General features: G+C 43.9%; 1 protein-coding gene across 1 annotated transcript in view; it reads right to left on the bottom strand.

Annotated features, from left to right (window-relative positions):
* pdzrn4 (PDZ domain containing ring finger 4) overlaps nt 1-15,774 on the bottom strand; it is a 547,764-nt gene that overhangs the window by 39,427 nt on the left and 492,563 nt on the right. The window contains exons 6-7 of the mRNA XM_086008682.1: nt 14,935-15,188; nt 9,074-9,176 (exon numbers count right to left, since the gene is read on the bottom strand). Coding sequence (XP_085864808.1) covers nt 9,074-9,176; nt 14,935-15,188 — 357 coding nt within the window. The remainder of the gene's footprint in view (nt 1-9,073; nt 9,177-14,934; nt 15,189-15,774) is intronic.

Genomic DNA, 15,774 nt, shown 5'->3' with positions numbered 1-15,774 from the left:
CGATGGCCGGGGAGTCCAGAACTAGGGGTCATAGCCTAAGGATAAGGGGTAAGCCATTTAGGACTGAGATGAGGAGGAATTTCTTCACCCAGAGAGTGGTGAACCTGTGGAATTCTCTGCCACAGAAGGCAGTGGAGGCCAATTCATTAAATATATTCAAGAAGGAGTTGGATATATTTCTTAAGGCTAAAGGGATCAAGGGATATGGGAGAAGGCAGGGACAGGGTACTGAATTTGGATGATCAGCCATGATCTCATTGAATGGCGGAGCAGGCTCGAGGGGCCGAATGGCCTACTCCTGCTCCTATCCTCTATGTTTCTATGTTTCTATGACATGTAACAGCATTACCATCACCGAATCCCCCACTATCAACATCCTGGGGGTCACCATTGACCAGAAACTTAACTGGGCCAGCCACATAAATATTGTGGCAACAAGAGCCGGTCAGAGGCTAGGTGTTCTATGGCGAGTGTCTCACCTCCTGACTCCCCAAAGCCTTTCCACCATCTACAAGGCACAATTAAGGAGTGTGATGGAATACTCTCCACTTGCCTGGATGAGTGCAGCTCCAACAACATTCAAGAAGCTCGACACCATCCAGGACAAAGCAGCCCGCTTGATTGGCACCCCATCCATCACCTTAAACATTCACTCCCTCCACCACCGGCGCACCGTGACTGCAGTGTGTACCTTCTACAAGATGCACTGCAGCAATTTGCCAAGGCTTCTTCATCAGCACCTCCCAAACCCACGACCTCTTCCACCTAGAAGGACAAGGGCAGCAGGTGCATGGGAACACCACCACCTCCAAGTCACACACCATCCTGACTTAGAAGTATATCGCCGATCCTTCATCGTTGCTGGGTCAAAAGCCTGGAACTCCCTACCTAACAGCGCTGAGAGAGTACCTTCACCACACGGACTGCAGTGGTTCAAGAAGGTGACTCACCACCACCTTCTCAAGGGCAATTAGGGGTGGGCAATAAATGCTGGCCTTGCCAGCGACGTCCACGTCCCATAAACGAATAAAAAAAAAACACAAGCTTTCCTGGTCTGTTCTCTATCAGTTCAAACTATTTTATGTTACAAAAAAAGGAGGAATCTGTCAGAGAATGGAAATGGAGTATAAACTATGTCACAATGGAATTGGTATTCAATTGAATTGGCCACATGAAAGAACTAACAAACTTGCATATATATAGCCCCTTTCACTACCTCAGGACGTCCCAAAGCGCTTTACAGCCAATGAAGTACTTTTCAAGTGTAGTCACTATTGCAATGTAGGAAAATAACAATGGCCTCTTGGGTAAGGTAGGGACTGGTGTCGAGTCCCCGTGGAACTGTACTGCAGCTGAATCATGATCTTCCAAGAGCAACGGAGAAAAAAAAAACTCACAATTTAAAAAGAAATCTCTGGAAACTGTTTTCCAATGCCACCTATCATCACTTCTGTGTCTTCACCACCTGCTTCTTTTTTCACTCTTTCAATCGCATTTTTTTTTGTTAAATCTCTTTTAGATGGATTTTCAGTCTCAAAGCAAAATAAAAACCTGACTGAAATTTCAGTGTGAAATCTGGAGTGTAGGGCTTATCTAAGAGGATGGGCCTGAGCAACAAGCCACAATTGTATCGTAGCCTCATCCCATTCTCCGTCCCGTTGGAGCATTAAAGAGCTGAGGAGTTCTGGACAGTGCTTTCAGTCAGTTAGTCAGTCAGATGAGCTGCCTCACATCAACCAATGATGGATGTATCTAGAATCAAAATTAAAGCTGGGTTTTCCCTTCCAATTACGCAGGGTGCAATATGACAGAAAACTTATCTGGAAATCACCAAGCCATTACAATCCAGAATCAGTCTATAGAGTGACAAAACAAATTTGAATATAAATCAGCTAAAGGCAGAGGTGTTCATTTAATTTGACGTGTTGAAGATTGTGTTGACATGCAAAAAGGCAAAGTGTAAAACTGCACGCCAATCCTGAACCATTCCAGCCAAGAACAGACAATGTAAAGGGGAGAGCTCCTCTTTATAAACCGGCTTACAATCTCATTACATGTTGTGCAGGAGACATCATCCCCTGTAATTAGTACAGAGCGATGGGAAGAGAATGAACGAGAAAAGGACAAAGAACGGAGGCTGAAAAAAGGAAATGAGAGAAAGAAAGAGGGACACAAGGACACAGCAGGAGAGATTTAATTAAAAAGGGAGAGGAAAAATAACAAAGGAAAGATAAGAGGAAAGGGAATGAAATAAGAAAGAAAAGAAACGAGGGAAGGAAAGAAAAGGGAAAGAAAGGGAGTGAGAAAATGAGAGTAAAGAAAAAAGGAAAAAGAAAGGAAAAAAGTAGAAGGGGGAAGGGAAGAAAGGGGTGAGAAGGAAAGAGGGAATAGGAGAGAAAGAGAAAGAAGGAAAGAAAAGGAGATAAAGAAGTGAAGGAAAGAAAGAGGGTGAGAAAGAAAGGAAAAAATTAAAGTGGCTGCACTTCCACCTAAATGGGAAATGTGAAACGCAACACAAACATCTTTAAACAGTACACATCTCAAATTGCCAGAGTCAGGCAGAGCTCCTGCGGAGTAATGGAATGCTGTTGTAAACTCGAACAGGCCGATGAGTTTTCATTTTCTGCACTCAGTGGGAAAGACAAAGCGAAACACAAAGAAACCCTGCAGACCCATCCGGCAGTCTCACTCCATTCTCGTTTCCCCGTACAGAGCCAAAACATGCCGGGCATTTCTGACTCTTAAATCTTTCCTTAACAAGTCCTGAAATGAAATAAATTTGGAGCACTCTGACATATTTGTTCATGCGTCCTGTCTGTCACTCGCCTCTTTTTTCCCCAGCTGGTGACACATACTACTGGGGGGGTGAGAAGCAGCTAAGTAAATTGGGAAATTCATTACCAGTGACAGCTATGGATGACAACTGTCACAGGTGCATTGAATGTCAGCATTTTGCGGAGAGCGATTGTAAACACTGGCATAATTTACAGAGCATAAACATTCCAACAACACAATGCATCGCTTTTTCCAGCTGCTTTGCACAATTAGCCACTGGGAGGACTGCATTTTTTGGCTCTGATTTGCGGAGCCTGCAAATTAACGTTTTTTGTTGTTAATTCGCTCCTTTTATTTGTGCAAAGCAGATCATTGACATTTAATTCATCTGATTCCTCTAATCTCCACGTAGCACCAGGGTATCCTGATAACAAGCCGAGGCTATTCATTAGCAAGCTGGCTTACCTCTTGTGTGAACAAACACCAAGGCTTGAAGAATAAATAAAACCAATAAAAAAGAGCGGTTTTATTTCTAATTTCAGAAAATCAAAGCAGATTGCTTGCCGCTGACTAGAAAGGTTAGACTCATTCTAACAAAAAAAAGCCTTGAATACGGAGACTCTTTCAACACTCACTCTCACTCCAGGGTAGAAGGAACAGCTTGCTATCCACTTGGCAATCCTTCTCTCACCTTCAGCTTCCAAGCTGCCTCTCACTCCATCCAATCTTTCCTGTCCCTCTCTAATTTATTGATACTACTATGTTCAGTGCCCCTCTGAGCATGGCTCGTGTGTTGTTCCAAAGCATCTATCGAATACACCATCCTATACGCTCTTCCTCCTTAAATCCTCACTGTGTTGAAATCAAGACTCGTCGCAGTCTCCTGCTTCAGCTCATTCTCTCCCAAAGCTGCAAAACTCCTTAGCCTCGTCACTCTGTCCTTGCTCCTACAGTCTTCAGAGTTTCAAAATCCAAGTTTGGTGTCACCTGTCCTCCACTTCCTGATTGACCACTCCTCCTCTTCACAGTCCTGGTGATGTCCTACATTTTGAGACATGGCCTTACACCCAAGTTCCTCAATGATAAAAGGATGAGGCCAAACCCTCCCCTCTTCCTCGAGTGGTACTAGAAAATGGACTGCCATTTCCAACACGCACAAAGCTGACTTGAAGCTTTTCATCCCTAACCCTTTAGCTCAGAACACTAGAATATTATGCAAGCATGGATCATGGTTTATTCAGTTCGGATCAAGGTCTGGATTTTAATAAACTGGGCGGCTACAGCTGAAGCTACACACAAAAAAAATCCCATAACGCTGTGAATGTCACTGACCATTTGCAACTCCCCTGGCCCCCCCGCCAGAAAAATCACAGCCACCCGTCCTCTGTACTGGCTCTAAGCCAAGAGAACTGGCTGCTTTAAATGCAGTCAGTCTGCTCTGAAGTGACCGCACGCAGCAATAACGAGTAAGAGTGCACATCTGTTGATCTGGACCTTTCTTTTATCCGTATGTTTCTCCCCTCCTTTCCCAATGTTGGCGACGCGTTCTGGGTACAGTGCCACCGACATCAAGAGGACCCTTCAGTATTAGCAGTGAGCATTGGTGGACTACTTGTCCCTTGAGTCAATTTGCCCACACAAACTTTTCTAGGTCACTGGACGGCGATCAGGAGCAGAAGCCTTGGCTGATTTTTAGTCTCCATCGTACAGCCCCCAGCACTTTCCTGGGCGACAGCAAGCTGACTCAGCGCATGTCAGGGGTTGAACCTGGAACCCGTACAAGTCGGTGTCACTTTGCATAACATTCATCACCGAGTCACGAGGGGGAAATTGCTATCCACTTTTAAAGGATGGGTTGTGGAGCAGGGCACTTATTGTCTTCATTTGGTTCACAGGAAAAATAATGTGTAATATTTTAAAGGGGAAGGAATGTTTGTTCGAAATCTGCCAATTTTATATTGAAAAAACACACTGTTGTAAAATGATCTGTAAATTTCCTCCTCCTCTCACCTCACCTCTAGACCACTCTGCGATATCACAGACAAGGTGTCTTGGAATTAATGGGTGCTGCAGCTTCATACTGGCCTGGCTGCCAATCTGGAGCTGCCCAACCCAGGAAATCGCACTCCGGGATGGGTATGTTGCGCGCCCACAGTGCAGCTTTTCCCCAGGATTGGGGATTCCAGTGAATACCCAGACCAGGCCAGTCCAAGGTTGTGTTCTCCCACTGTTTTGCTAAGAGTGACTCTAGATGCCTGCCTCCCCATTGGTGAAACCACTGAAAAGGCCAAGTAGCAAGACGACCTGGCAACATGGTGCTGGAGAGGTCGTTCACCTTTTATTTAAAAAAATTCAAAAGCTATCTTTGTGGTGGTATGTTTCTTTTCAATCATTTTTGAACAAAAATGATTCCCTCAAAACTTCCCATGTTAAAATAATCACTTCAGAATTTTCATCCAGATTCAATAGTAACTTTCAAAAGAGAATTGGATATATACTCGAAGAGGAAGGATTTGCAGAGCTATGAGGAAAGAGAAGGGGAGTGGGACTAATTGATGGCTCTTTTCAAGAGCCGGAACAGGCACAATGGGCCGAATGGCCTCCTTCTGTGATGTATGTTTCGATAATTCTATGATTTGTTTACTACATCTGTGATTCTGTGTCACCTGTCATTTTGTTCGTGAAGCCTAACCTGCTTGCTGGCAGCTGCAATCTGATTATAGGCTTGAGCTGGAGACTGATGATCCAACTACACTTTGTAGCATCAGGGGTTTTGGACAAATCAGAAGAGGAAGAGGCAGAAATATTTACTGACTGGAAGCGCTTTTTAAAGGGCCACTGTCTTCATAAGAAAGGCATCATTCCTTGCACGAACAGGACACCTGTGTCATAAATCAGGTGACACATCATCGCGTGACCTGCATGTAACAATATCATGACTGACGTGACATAAAAATCGTGTATTTGTACATTTGACGGGTACTTTTGGCCCCCCATCCCTTTAAAACAGAAACGGCTAAAAATACGGAAATATAACTTTTGAGGCTTTCTGCTAACTAATTTCTTCAAGTTGTCCAGTTATAATATAGGTCAAGTCCATTTTGAGATATGTGTACATCTGTTCATGTGCTTTAAATTCACTTATACCCCTGAACATCCACAGGCTGAGTAACATAGTTTAACCTACTAACAATACTCTCTTCCTGTTTCTCTTCTGTTAGAAAGGAAGGTCTCACTTTTCTGCATTCATTCGTGCACTTTACTTCCACATCACTCGACAGAACTCTCTTTCAAGGTCGCAGATTGAATGTAGAGGAGAAATGATTCTTTGACCTGTTTAAAGAGGTAGACCATCCTCTGGGGAGGGCAAGGAGTCACAATATTAGATTAACAGTTAAGAACAGCCAGTAGCGATTGTAATCTTCTCAGCACAAAGAAAAAAGTTTATTTGGTCTGATTTTCATCGTGATAGGTCTTTGTTTTTTCTCACCGATTTTCTCTCCTCCTTTCAAGATGCTGGTCTCCCCATTGGAATAATGTTTGCTGGGTGCTGGGAACCCTCTAGTACATCATCCAAAAGACCATTCCTTACGTGCCAGCCTTGACAGTGACCGTCAGCAGATCATTCGACTGCAGGGGCATCACGCCAGAGTCCAATCCTATCCTTGCCCGATAGCAGTGGCCAATTTTCATCCTCTTAACTCAAAGCCATTTGATGCACCCCTAGCGTACCCATGGCCAAAATCAGCTAACTTAGTACAGACTGGGGATCAAACATTAGACCTTCTGTATGGCTCAGCTACTCACTGCGAATACGCATCGAGAGATTGGGAGTACAGAGATATCTTTTACTGCAATCCTTACCTGGGACCAGTACTAACCTAAAAGTAAATAGTGACATTTTATTTAGTTCAGCAAATAATATTTAGCAGATTGTAATACAGAAGTGCTACATATTGAGTCAAATTACGATGCTAAACTAATGAATCACTTGTGCCTCAGATTATGCTGGGACTTGGCTCTTAGTTGTTCACACGAATGTCTAGACGAGTTAAAAAGACAACGACACAAAATAATGCAATAATTATGTGTGAAACTAGAGAGGGTTGCCTATCTTGATATACTGTGTAAATACTGCCTTTGATTTCAAAACAAGCGAGCAGCTCCCCTCGTCTCTCATTTTGACAGTGTAAGGGGCACAGCTGCTGGAAAATGTGAAAAGTAAGAGGAGCGTGCGTCTCGTTAGGGAAGTTGCTCGATCTTGACAAGTTGGAGGGGGAACCGTTGGGCTGGATAAGCATTAATTGCCTCTTCCAAAGGGCTCGGATAGTGACCCAGCATCCAGCTGCAAACACCCCACAGGCCACATAAACAAAGCTTCTTAAGGAGATAGAATCCCCCTGTTCTCCACCAACACAGCCTCCATTCTAAACTCTGCAAAATAAACCTGCACTGAATACTCTTCATTTTTAGACCTCAAGAATGCCAATTAATTTAACCTTGTCTGTGCCAAACCCCATTAACCAATAAAAAAGATTGCAAAGTAGACAGCACCTTCAGGAGGTAAAAGAGGAGAAAATGGGGCGGGGCGGGGAACAGAATAATCTATATCTTAAGTATTGAATGTACAAAAGTTAGGGTAGAGAAATGAAGACAGCTGCTGAATGTCTCTGCACATGTTTTCTAAGTATGCAGCCACTTTAATTTCTCCTCCCACCCTCACCCCCACTCCGCCCCACTTGCCTGCTGCCTACCTTACTCAGTATAAAAAACTGCTGGCCTTGATAACTCACATTGACAGCAATCTTTCAATATAAACAGTCGCCAGCTTAAAAGAAAAATTCTGATGGGTGGAACGGTGCAGATGTGATAACTGCTCATTCCCTTCACTCAGTCACCTATCTGAAATATGTATGTCCAGGTGGGTCAGACAAAGAAAAAAGTGGTCTTTTCAATTTATTGCACAGCACTCTGTCATCGTTTCTGCAGGAAAATGTCCAACACGGATATTACATTCCTCGAGCAGCCATCTGCGTCCACACTCGCACAATGCATGCTGAAGTGCCATGGTAGGACTTTCCACTTTCCAAACCTGCACAGCTATCCATCTTGCTCACCTTTCTGCCTGTGGGGAATACTGTCTTTCTGCACACTCAACATCTTTTTGAGGTTGGGAGCAGAAGATGAGCAGATGAATTAACAGTTGGCAACACAATGTAACCTATCCGGCGAGCACTTTTGGCAAGCAGATTTGCTTATCGACAATCATCCATTATTTCCGTAACATTCATACAATATCAATGCAGTGTTTTCTTCCCTTTGTGTATCTCTGCATGCAAAACTGCCAGCATCAAGCAAAATGTGAAGCACCGTAGATATTCACAGCCCTTACTGACAAGCGTCTTCCTTTGTTTAAAAAAAAAGTACAATTTCAAAGTTGTCACACTGCAAAATGACAAAAAGAAATCTCACCTCTCGTCATCACTCATAAGAATGCAATCATTTCCCTTTTCTGTCGGTTTTAGGCCTTTTCTGTTGTGGAATGAACTACTTTGTAATGTTTTATTCACCCGGTTATTTGAAGAGGCTTCTGCCTGAAAAGGGCACTTTTCTATTTAAATTTCATGTCAAACACTCTTTATTCCAGTCAGGAGGTTTTGCCTCAGGCTGTAAAATCACAGCTGATGTTAAATTAATGACTGTGATGGTGCGATTAGTGGAGATTACAGGCTATTGAATAGAAGCTTGAGCGGCATTCAGTCCTCCTACAATACCCAGGCTTTCCATTATTAGGAACTAATACCAGAACTAGCACCGCACTGCCTTGTCATGTTTAAGTCCACTTTAACGTACAATCTGATAACTTCCTTCAGATTGCAACATTTCTTAAAGCTTGCATTAAAATGTTAACTAGCAAACACTGGTTACAGGCACGCTGACCAAGCAGCATGCTGCTGCTCTCAAAGATCAGCATTACAACTGGAAGAATTATCTTGGTATTAAAACTGATGAATTTGACAACATGAAAACAAGTCTGCCAGTATGTTTTTGCTTGTATATTTTTTTTATATCTGGTTGATTTTGTTTAGGAGGTAGTCTAATTAATAATAAATCTGGCTCATTTTGCAACTACTTACATTTTTTAAAGTGCAACCAATTTGGCTTAGAGAATAAGATTGCTAAGAGCGCCCATTAACAATGTTAGAGCTTCATTAAAGGTAGTTAAAATGTACTCAGAGATGGAGCCGACAATCTTGTCAGCTTTTTTTTTCCCTCTCCAAATGGATTACTGTCTTACCTCATATTCCAGCTCATCAGCTCGGTCCCCGTCGTGTGCCAAGTTGGGAAGGTAATCGCTGGCTTCATAGTAGTCGTGGGCCATAGGATGCAGAGAGTGACAGCTGTGTGAGGGAAGATGCAAGGAGAACTAGCATGAGAGCAGGCAGTGGGAATAGAGGTGTTGAATCCATTTTCTTCCTACATTCACGATGATTCTGATGGGCAATATCAAAGGTTCTGCTCCCGACTCAAATTAACTTATTTCAAAATGAATCATACAGCACAGGAGGAGGCCGTTCAGCCCATTGTGCCTGGTCCGGCTTTCAAAGAGCTATCCAATTAGTCCCACTCCCCCGCTCTTTCCCAGTAGCCATGCAAACTTTTCCTTTTCAAGTATACATATAAAAATAGACCAGAAGGCGCAGTCAACAGAATGAACGTCGGCTAATATCAAACCTGTGTATAATGGCAGCGTCAGTGAGTGGTGTTCCAAAATAATTCCAATTATACCTCTACAACCCTCCTTCCAAGAAAAAGTAACAACTTGCATTTATATAGCACCTTTCATATTCTCAAAATGTGCCAAAGTGCTTAACAGCCAGTGAAGTACTTTTGACGTGAAGTCACTGTTGTAATTGAAGGAAACACGATCAGCAATTTGTGCACAGCAAGGTCCCATAAACAGCAATGAAACAAATAGCAGATAATCTGCTTTTTTGGTGGTGTTAGTTGAGGGCTAAATTTTGGCCAGGATGCTGGGAGAACTCCCCTGCTCCTCTTCGAATAGTACCGTGAGAGTTTTTACATCCACCTGACAGGACCTTGGTCTCATCCAAAAGACAGCCCCTCCGACTGTGCAGCGCTCCCTCAGTACTGCAGTGAAGAGTAAGTCTCGGTTATGTGCTCAAGTCTCTGGAGTGGAGCTTGAACCCATGACCTTCTGACTCAGAGGCGAGAATGCTACAGACTGAACCACAGCCGACACTAACTTCAGGAAGTCATGAGGTGTGGGGATTCTGGTACCTTGTACAGGTGGACCCATCGTTTCACAAGCAGCCCTCTCGGAAAGGGGGTGGAGAAGGAACAGATTAAACCAGCTAGGTTTCAGATCAATCCAGTAGAGAGTGTAAGCACATTTCTCTTTATAAAATCATCTGTCAGCGTTACTGTTGAGAATTTGGATCAGTATACAAAATTCACTCAGGTAAGGCAGAATACACTCTTTCAAAAATAAGATTGCAAATGCTTTACATTTAAATGAATACAGTATATTTTGCTGGATTTAAAGATTATTTCTACTCTCACATATTTTGAATTTTAACAATTTAATTTACAACAGCACCTTTCGAAACAGTTTTAAGCGCATGGATGGTTAAACCATCTACATTTACAACCCAGCAGTCGATAGTGCCCCCAGTACATTCTTTTATAAATCCAGTGAATGGAAAAATGAAAGAAAAGTCAACAAAAAGGTGCTCTGCTACAGTCCTATATCCCCAGTTTGGTTCCACAACGTTCCCAATCCCCAGAAAGGGGGTTGGGTGCTGAACTGTTGCACAGAAGATAGTCTCCTCATCTTTAGCCCTGTACTCCATGGATCTTCCTCATTCCTTCCCCAATTTGATGGAACAATCCCTCCATTAGAAAGTATCAATCTCATATCCCACACACCCCATTCACCCAGTAGGCATAAGCACTTTGATTCCATGACAGGATTCTCACATTAAAGTGAAGGAAAGAACAGATTATGCCACTTGTTTATTTTTTGCTGTGTTCTATTTGGCCTCCTACACAGACCCCCTATACAGCAACAGATAAAACATCTTTTCAGATCAAAAGTAAAATACTGCGGATGCTGAAAATCTGAAATATAAACAGAAAATACTGCAAACACTCAGGGTCAGGATTTATCTGTGGAGAGAGAAACAGAGTTAACGGGGTTAATTTTAACCCCCCCCCTCAAATGAGTGGGTTTGGGCCAATGAAAAGTTGAAATTTTAAAAATTTCAAACCCGCCTCCAATCCACCCAGTTCCAGGGGCAGGACGGTGGGCGAGTGACCAATCCGCTCTCAGGAGGCGGGTCGGTCGGTAACAGCCTTTAAAGAAACTGCGTGCTTTCATTTTTACAAACGTTTCATTTTTAACTAATGTCGGTCAGGTTTCCCAGGCCACGGGAAACCTGGCAGGTAAAAGGATGGCGAGGAAGGCTGGATCCATAAAGCAAGTGCCTTTACAGCACTGCTCATGGGCCGATATCCCACCCACCTCTCAGGATCTCAGCCCCCTGACCACCATCTCGCGCTCCCCTCCAACCACCCCCCTCCCACCATAACTGTGATCTCTTGCTGCCTCCCTACCTGCTCTTTGCTCAGATGTGTCCTTGTACTGCGGGCTTTCCCTCCCGACAGGCAGGCAGTCAGTCTGCCTCTCGGGCGGGAAACCTGCCGAAAAAAAATTAAAACCTGTACTTCTGGGTTTCCCGTTCATAACTTCTCTCCCCCCCCCGCCCCGAATCCGTGGCCCCGTTTCAAGTCGATGCCCTTTCATAAAAGACCGTCAATCTGGCCGGCTGCCAGGTGGGAGACTGCACATTATTTAAGTGAGGATCAGCAAGGCCTCCGCTTTCCCCACGGTCCTTCCCGCCTCACATTAACGTTAGGGCTCTGGAGTGAGAAATGGAAAAAAAATCATATTGGTGCACTGGGAATGCCGTTCTGCGGTTGAGTTTAATGCACAGTGTTACCCTGATTATGTGAATCCCATGCCCCAATACTGAGGATTCCCAAATTCCAAAAAATTTAAAACAGCGCAGCCGCTGCAGATGTTGAATCTCGCCATGTGGAATTTTTTTCCTCTTGATGCCAGTTTTAAGTGCACACGATTGACCCAGAGCCAAAAAGGTAGGCACCAAGTAGTGCCCATTTTCAACCTGTGGATAATTACCTGTGCTGTGGCCTCACTGTTAGCCTGATGTGCCAGGAATATCTTTACCTAGGGGCTATATGACAGAGAGCCACAAAACGGTGCCAGTATATTAGAGATGCCTTTGAACTAGTTTCCCACCTTTTATATTAAGGGAAGGACAAACTGGGGCAGTCCCATTGCAGAAGAGAACACAGACTTCCTCTCAACATTTGCCTGTATCGAGCAGGTGGTGGGGGAAGCCATGGCCTGCCTGGTACCAGTCGCGCAAGGCCTGAAACATTTTCATTCTCGGGCTTCATCTGCATTGGGCCGACGAGCTACTGAGAACTCAATGAGCGCTGACGGGCAGCTCGCTGATCCGGTGTGGGGGCAGGGCAGGAGAAATCCAACAGCTCCATAACGGAGCCAAGCTGGTAAAAACTGTTAAAGTCGGTTGGGGGTAAATAGGAGGGAGGCACTTCAGGGGTCCCACTGAGGGGCTAGCAGTAGGTCACAGTATTTTTGTGAAGCTAGGAGGAGCCTCCTCTTGGCTCCACAAAAATGCACAGAACAATGTTTAGTGGCCGTTTTGTGACCAGCCTCCAGTGGACCGCGGGTTAGGCCGTTCAAGGCCTAGTCCCAATGGGCAGAGTGTACAACCCCGACTCAAGTAGACCCCCACCTGTTTCTGGCAGGAATGCCTTTGGAAGCTCTCCTGAAAATTGCTCAGCTCAGGATTGAATAGGATGCCAAGGCCGTGAACAGTCTGGGGAGGGTGTTGGAATTAATGGCACGGGCACAGAGTTTGTGGTGGGGGACAAAGATGGTGGCACTAATTGGAATTAAGGGATGTGATATTGTGGCCTTTACAGAAATTTGGCTCGAGCTGGGCAAGACTGGGAACTAAATATCTCTGGCTACTAAATATTCGGGAGAGATAGACAAGAGCAAAAGGGAGGAATGGTGACCTTCTTATACGATGATGCCACAGAAAGGATTTTTTACTATCGATGGTAGTGCTCAGATAGAGTTTGGGTAGAGTTAAGAAATAGTAACAGATTTGTTATCATATTGGGAATACATTATATACCATCAAATAGTGTTCAGAAAAAGATAAGACATGAAATAATAGATCATTTTGTCTTACCTCTGTTGAGGATAAACTTCTAAATGAAAATAGTGAATACTAAAATAAGCATGGCTATTCAGGAACAGTCACAATGGACCTTTAAAGGGCAGGTCATGCATGAGTTTTGAGGAAATCAAGAGAGAGAATGGAAAAAGGGAATGTGATGGAGATATACATATTTATGAATTTCAAAAGATATTTGATAGGGTGCCACAAATGAGAATGAAAATGAAGCCACATAGTATTAATGGGAATGTAGAGGGAATGCTAGAAAGCAAACAGTAGGTGTAAATAGGTGTTTTTCAGATTGGTGGGATGTGGATAGTGATGTGCCCCAGAGATCTGTACTAGGACCTCCTTTGTTTTCTATTTATATAAAGAAGGATTTGGACATAGGCACAAGAGGAATGAGTTTGCTGATGGAATCAAATTAGAGGGAACAAGAAACTGTGAGGAAGAGCGCAAGAGATTGCAGGAGGACACAAACAGGTAAGAGGAAGGGACAGAGAGGTAAGAGGAATAGACAGATGGGTGATAGATGCAGAGAAATGTATATTTTGGGGGAAAAAGCAATGCCCTGAATTGTAAATTTCTTAACTGAGTGGAGGAAGAGAGAGCTAGCGGTGCAGATAAATAGATTACATAAGAACATAAGACATAGGAGCAGGAGTAGGTCATTTGGCCCCTCGAACCTGCTCCGCCCTTCAATAAGATCATGGCTGATCTGATCCTGGCTTCAACTCCACTTCCCTGCCCGCTCCCCATAACCCTTGGCTCCCTTACCATTCAAAAGTCTGTCTATCTCCACCTTAAATATATTCAACGACCCAGCCTCCACAGCTCTCTGGGGAAGAGAATTCCAAAGATTCACAACCCTCAGAGAAGAAATTCCTCCTCATTTCCGATTTAAAAGGGTGCCCCCCCTTATTCTGAAATTATGCCCCCTAGTTCTAGATTCCCCCACAAGGGGAAACATCCTCTCTGCATGTACCCTGTCAAGCCCCCTCAGAATCTTATATGTTTCAAGAAGATCCCCTCTCATTCTTCTAAACTCCAATGAGTATAGGCCTAACCTGCTCAACCTTTCTTCATTAGATTGTTGAAGAAGAAAGTGCAGGTAGAAAGGACCATAAAAAGGCAACTGGGATTCTGGATTTTATACATGGGGCATGGTGATTAAAAATAAGGAAGTGATGTTGAGTTTGTACAGGACGTTAATTAGGCTCCAGTTGGGAGGATTACATACATTTCTGGCCGAGCACTCTGTTACACAAGAGCCATTGAAAGAGGACAAAGAATCTGCAATGGTAACCAGGAATGAGAGATCATAATTATGAAGAAATGGGTGACAAATTGGGCTTTGTCATTGGAACAGAAAAGGTTAAGGGGCAATCTGATTGAACTTTCAAAATTATGAAAGATCTCGAGAGGGTAAATAGTGAAAGACTTGTCACTACTGACAAATCAGTAACAAGGGGAGCTAGATTGACGATTATCAGAGGAACTATGGGGAAGTTGAAAAGTAATTTTTTTTCCACAGAGGAACATGGATAGCTTTACCATAAGTGGCTACTGAGGCAGAGACTAACAATTTAAAAGGGATTTGGATATATATTTGAAAGGGAACAGTAGAAAAGAATAGTGGGAAGAGCTAGGAAATGGAATTAGAGTGGACAGCTCCAATAGAAGAGCTAGCACTGGCTGAATGGCCTCCTTCAACACAGTCATTTCTAAGTAAACATCCGATCACAAGACAACAAAACTAACAAAGTTAGTTCAAGTTATCTACCAGTTTCTAAACAACTATAGTGGTTGCAACGAATGAGAGAGAGAGGCTGTGTTGTACCTGTCTGATAACAAGTATGGGCAGATGTCAGGCACGGGAGGTGAAGACGACCTCAGCTTGGAGAGAGCCATGATGTGCTCGAAAGTAATTTCCGTCTGCGTGCCAGCATCCACAAGCGGGACTTCCTGGGAACCGCCATGATTCTTTGTGACGGGGGTTCGCCGCAGAACTTGCACAACAATTGGGTCCTTGGCATTTCGGAAAGCTTCCACTGCCTCCTCGTGTGTGGCTTTCGACAGATCCTTCCCATTGACCTGCAAAAATAGAACATTTCATGACCTCATCCTCTCCGGGCACATACGAGGTGCTCTCACACTTCTAAAGACCATGACGAGCTCTTTCACCTTGTCCAGAACAGTAAAACCAGAGGACACAGCCTGCGATAGAAGGGGGGTAAATTCAAAACGAATCTGTGGAAACAATGGGGGGAATTTTAACCACCCCCACGACAGGGTTAGAAATATAAAATCGGGTAACCCACCCTGCCGCGTTCGCCTGCTGCCATTTTTACGGCGGCGGGTTGCATGGTGTGCCTGTGCCCAGCTCTTGAGAAGTGGATCACCTGATTATAATATTTAAATCAGGCTTTCACAGTGCAGTTGGGAGCCAGATTTAAATTTAACAGTTGCCGCATGGGTTTCCCAGGGCTCAGGGAACCCGGCAGTAAAAGGGAGGTGGGATGTGCCGGCTCAAGAAGGTAAGCATCTTTTACAGCACTCCTTGAGGGGCAAGAGCAGTAGTTTCCAAATCTCAATATAAAAGCCATGTATAGACAGACATTCCTGTTGAGAGATTGCTTTAAAAAGACTTCATGTGTTATCAAAGAGGCTCTAGCACCTT

This window comes from Somniosus microcephalus, chromosome 16 (assembly GCF_052327205.1).
Source record: "Somniosus microcephalus isolate GS21.2 chromosome 16, FLI_Smic_1.0, whole genome shotgun sequence".
Classification (NCBI taxonomy): domain Eukaryota; kingdom Metazoa; phylum Chordata; class Chondrichthyes; order Squaliformes; family Somniosidae; genus Somniosus; species Somniosus microcephalus.
Note: the sequence above shows the minus strand (reverse complement) of the source record. Positions and strands in the feature narration are given on the sequence as shown.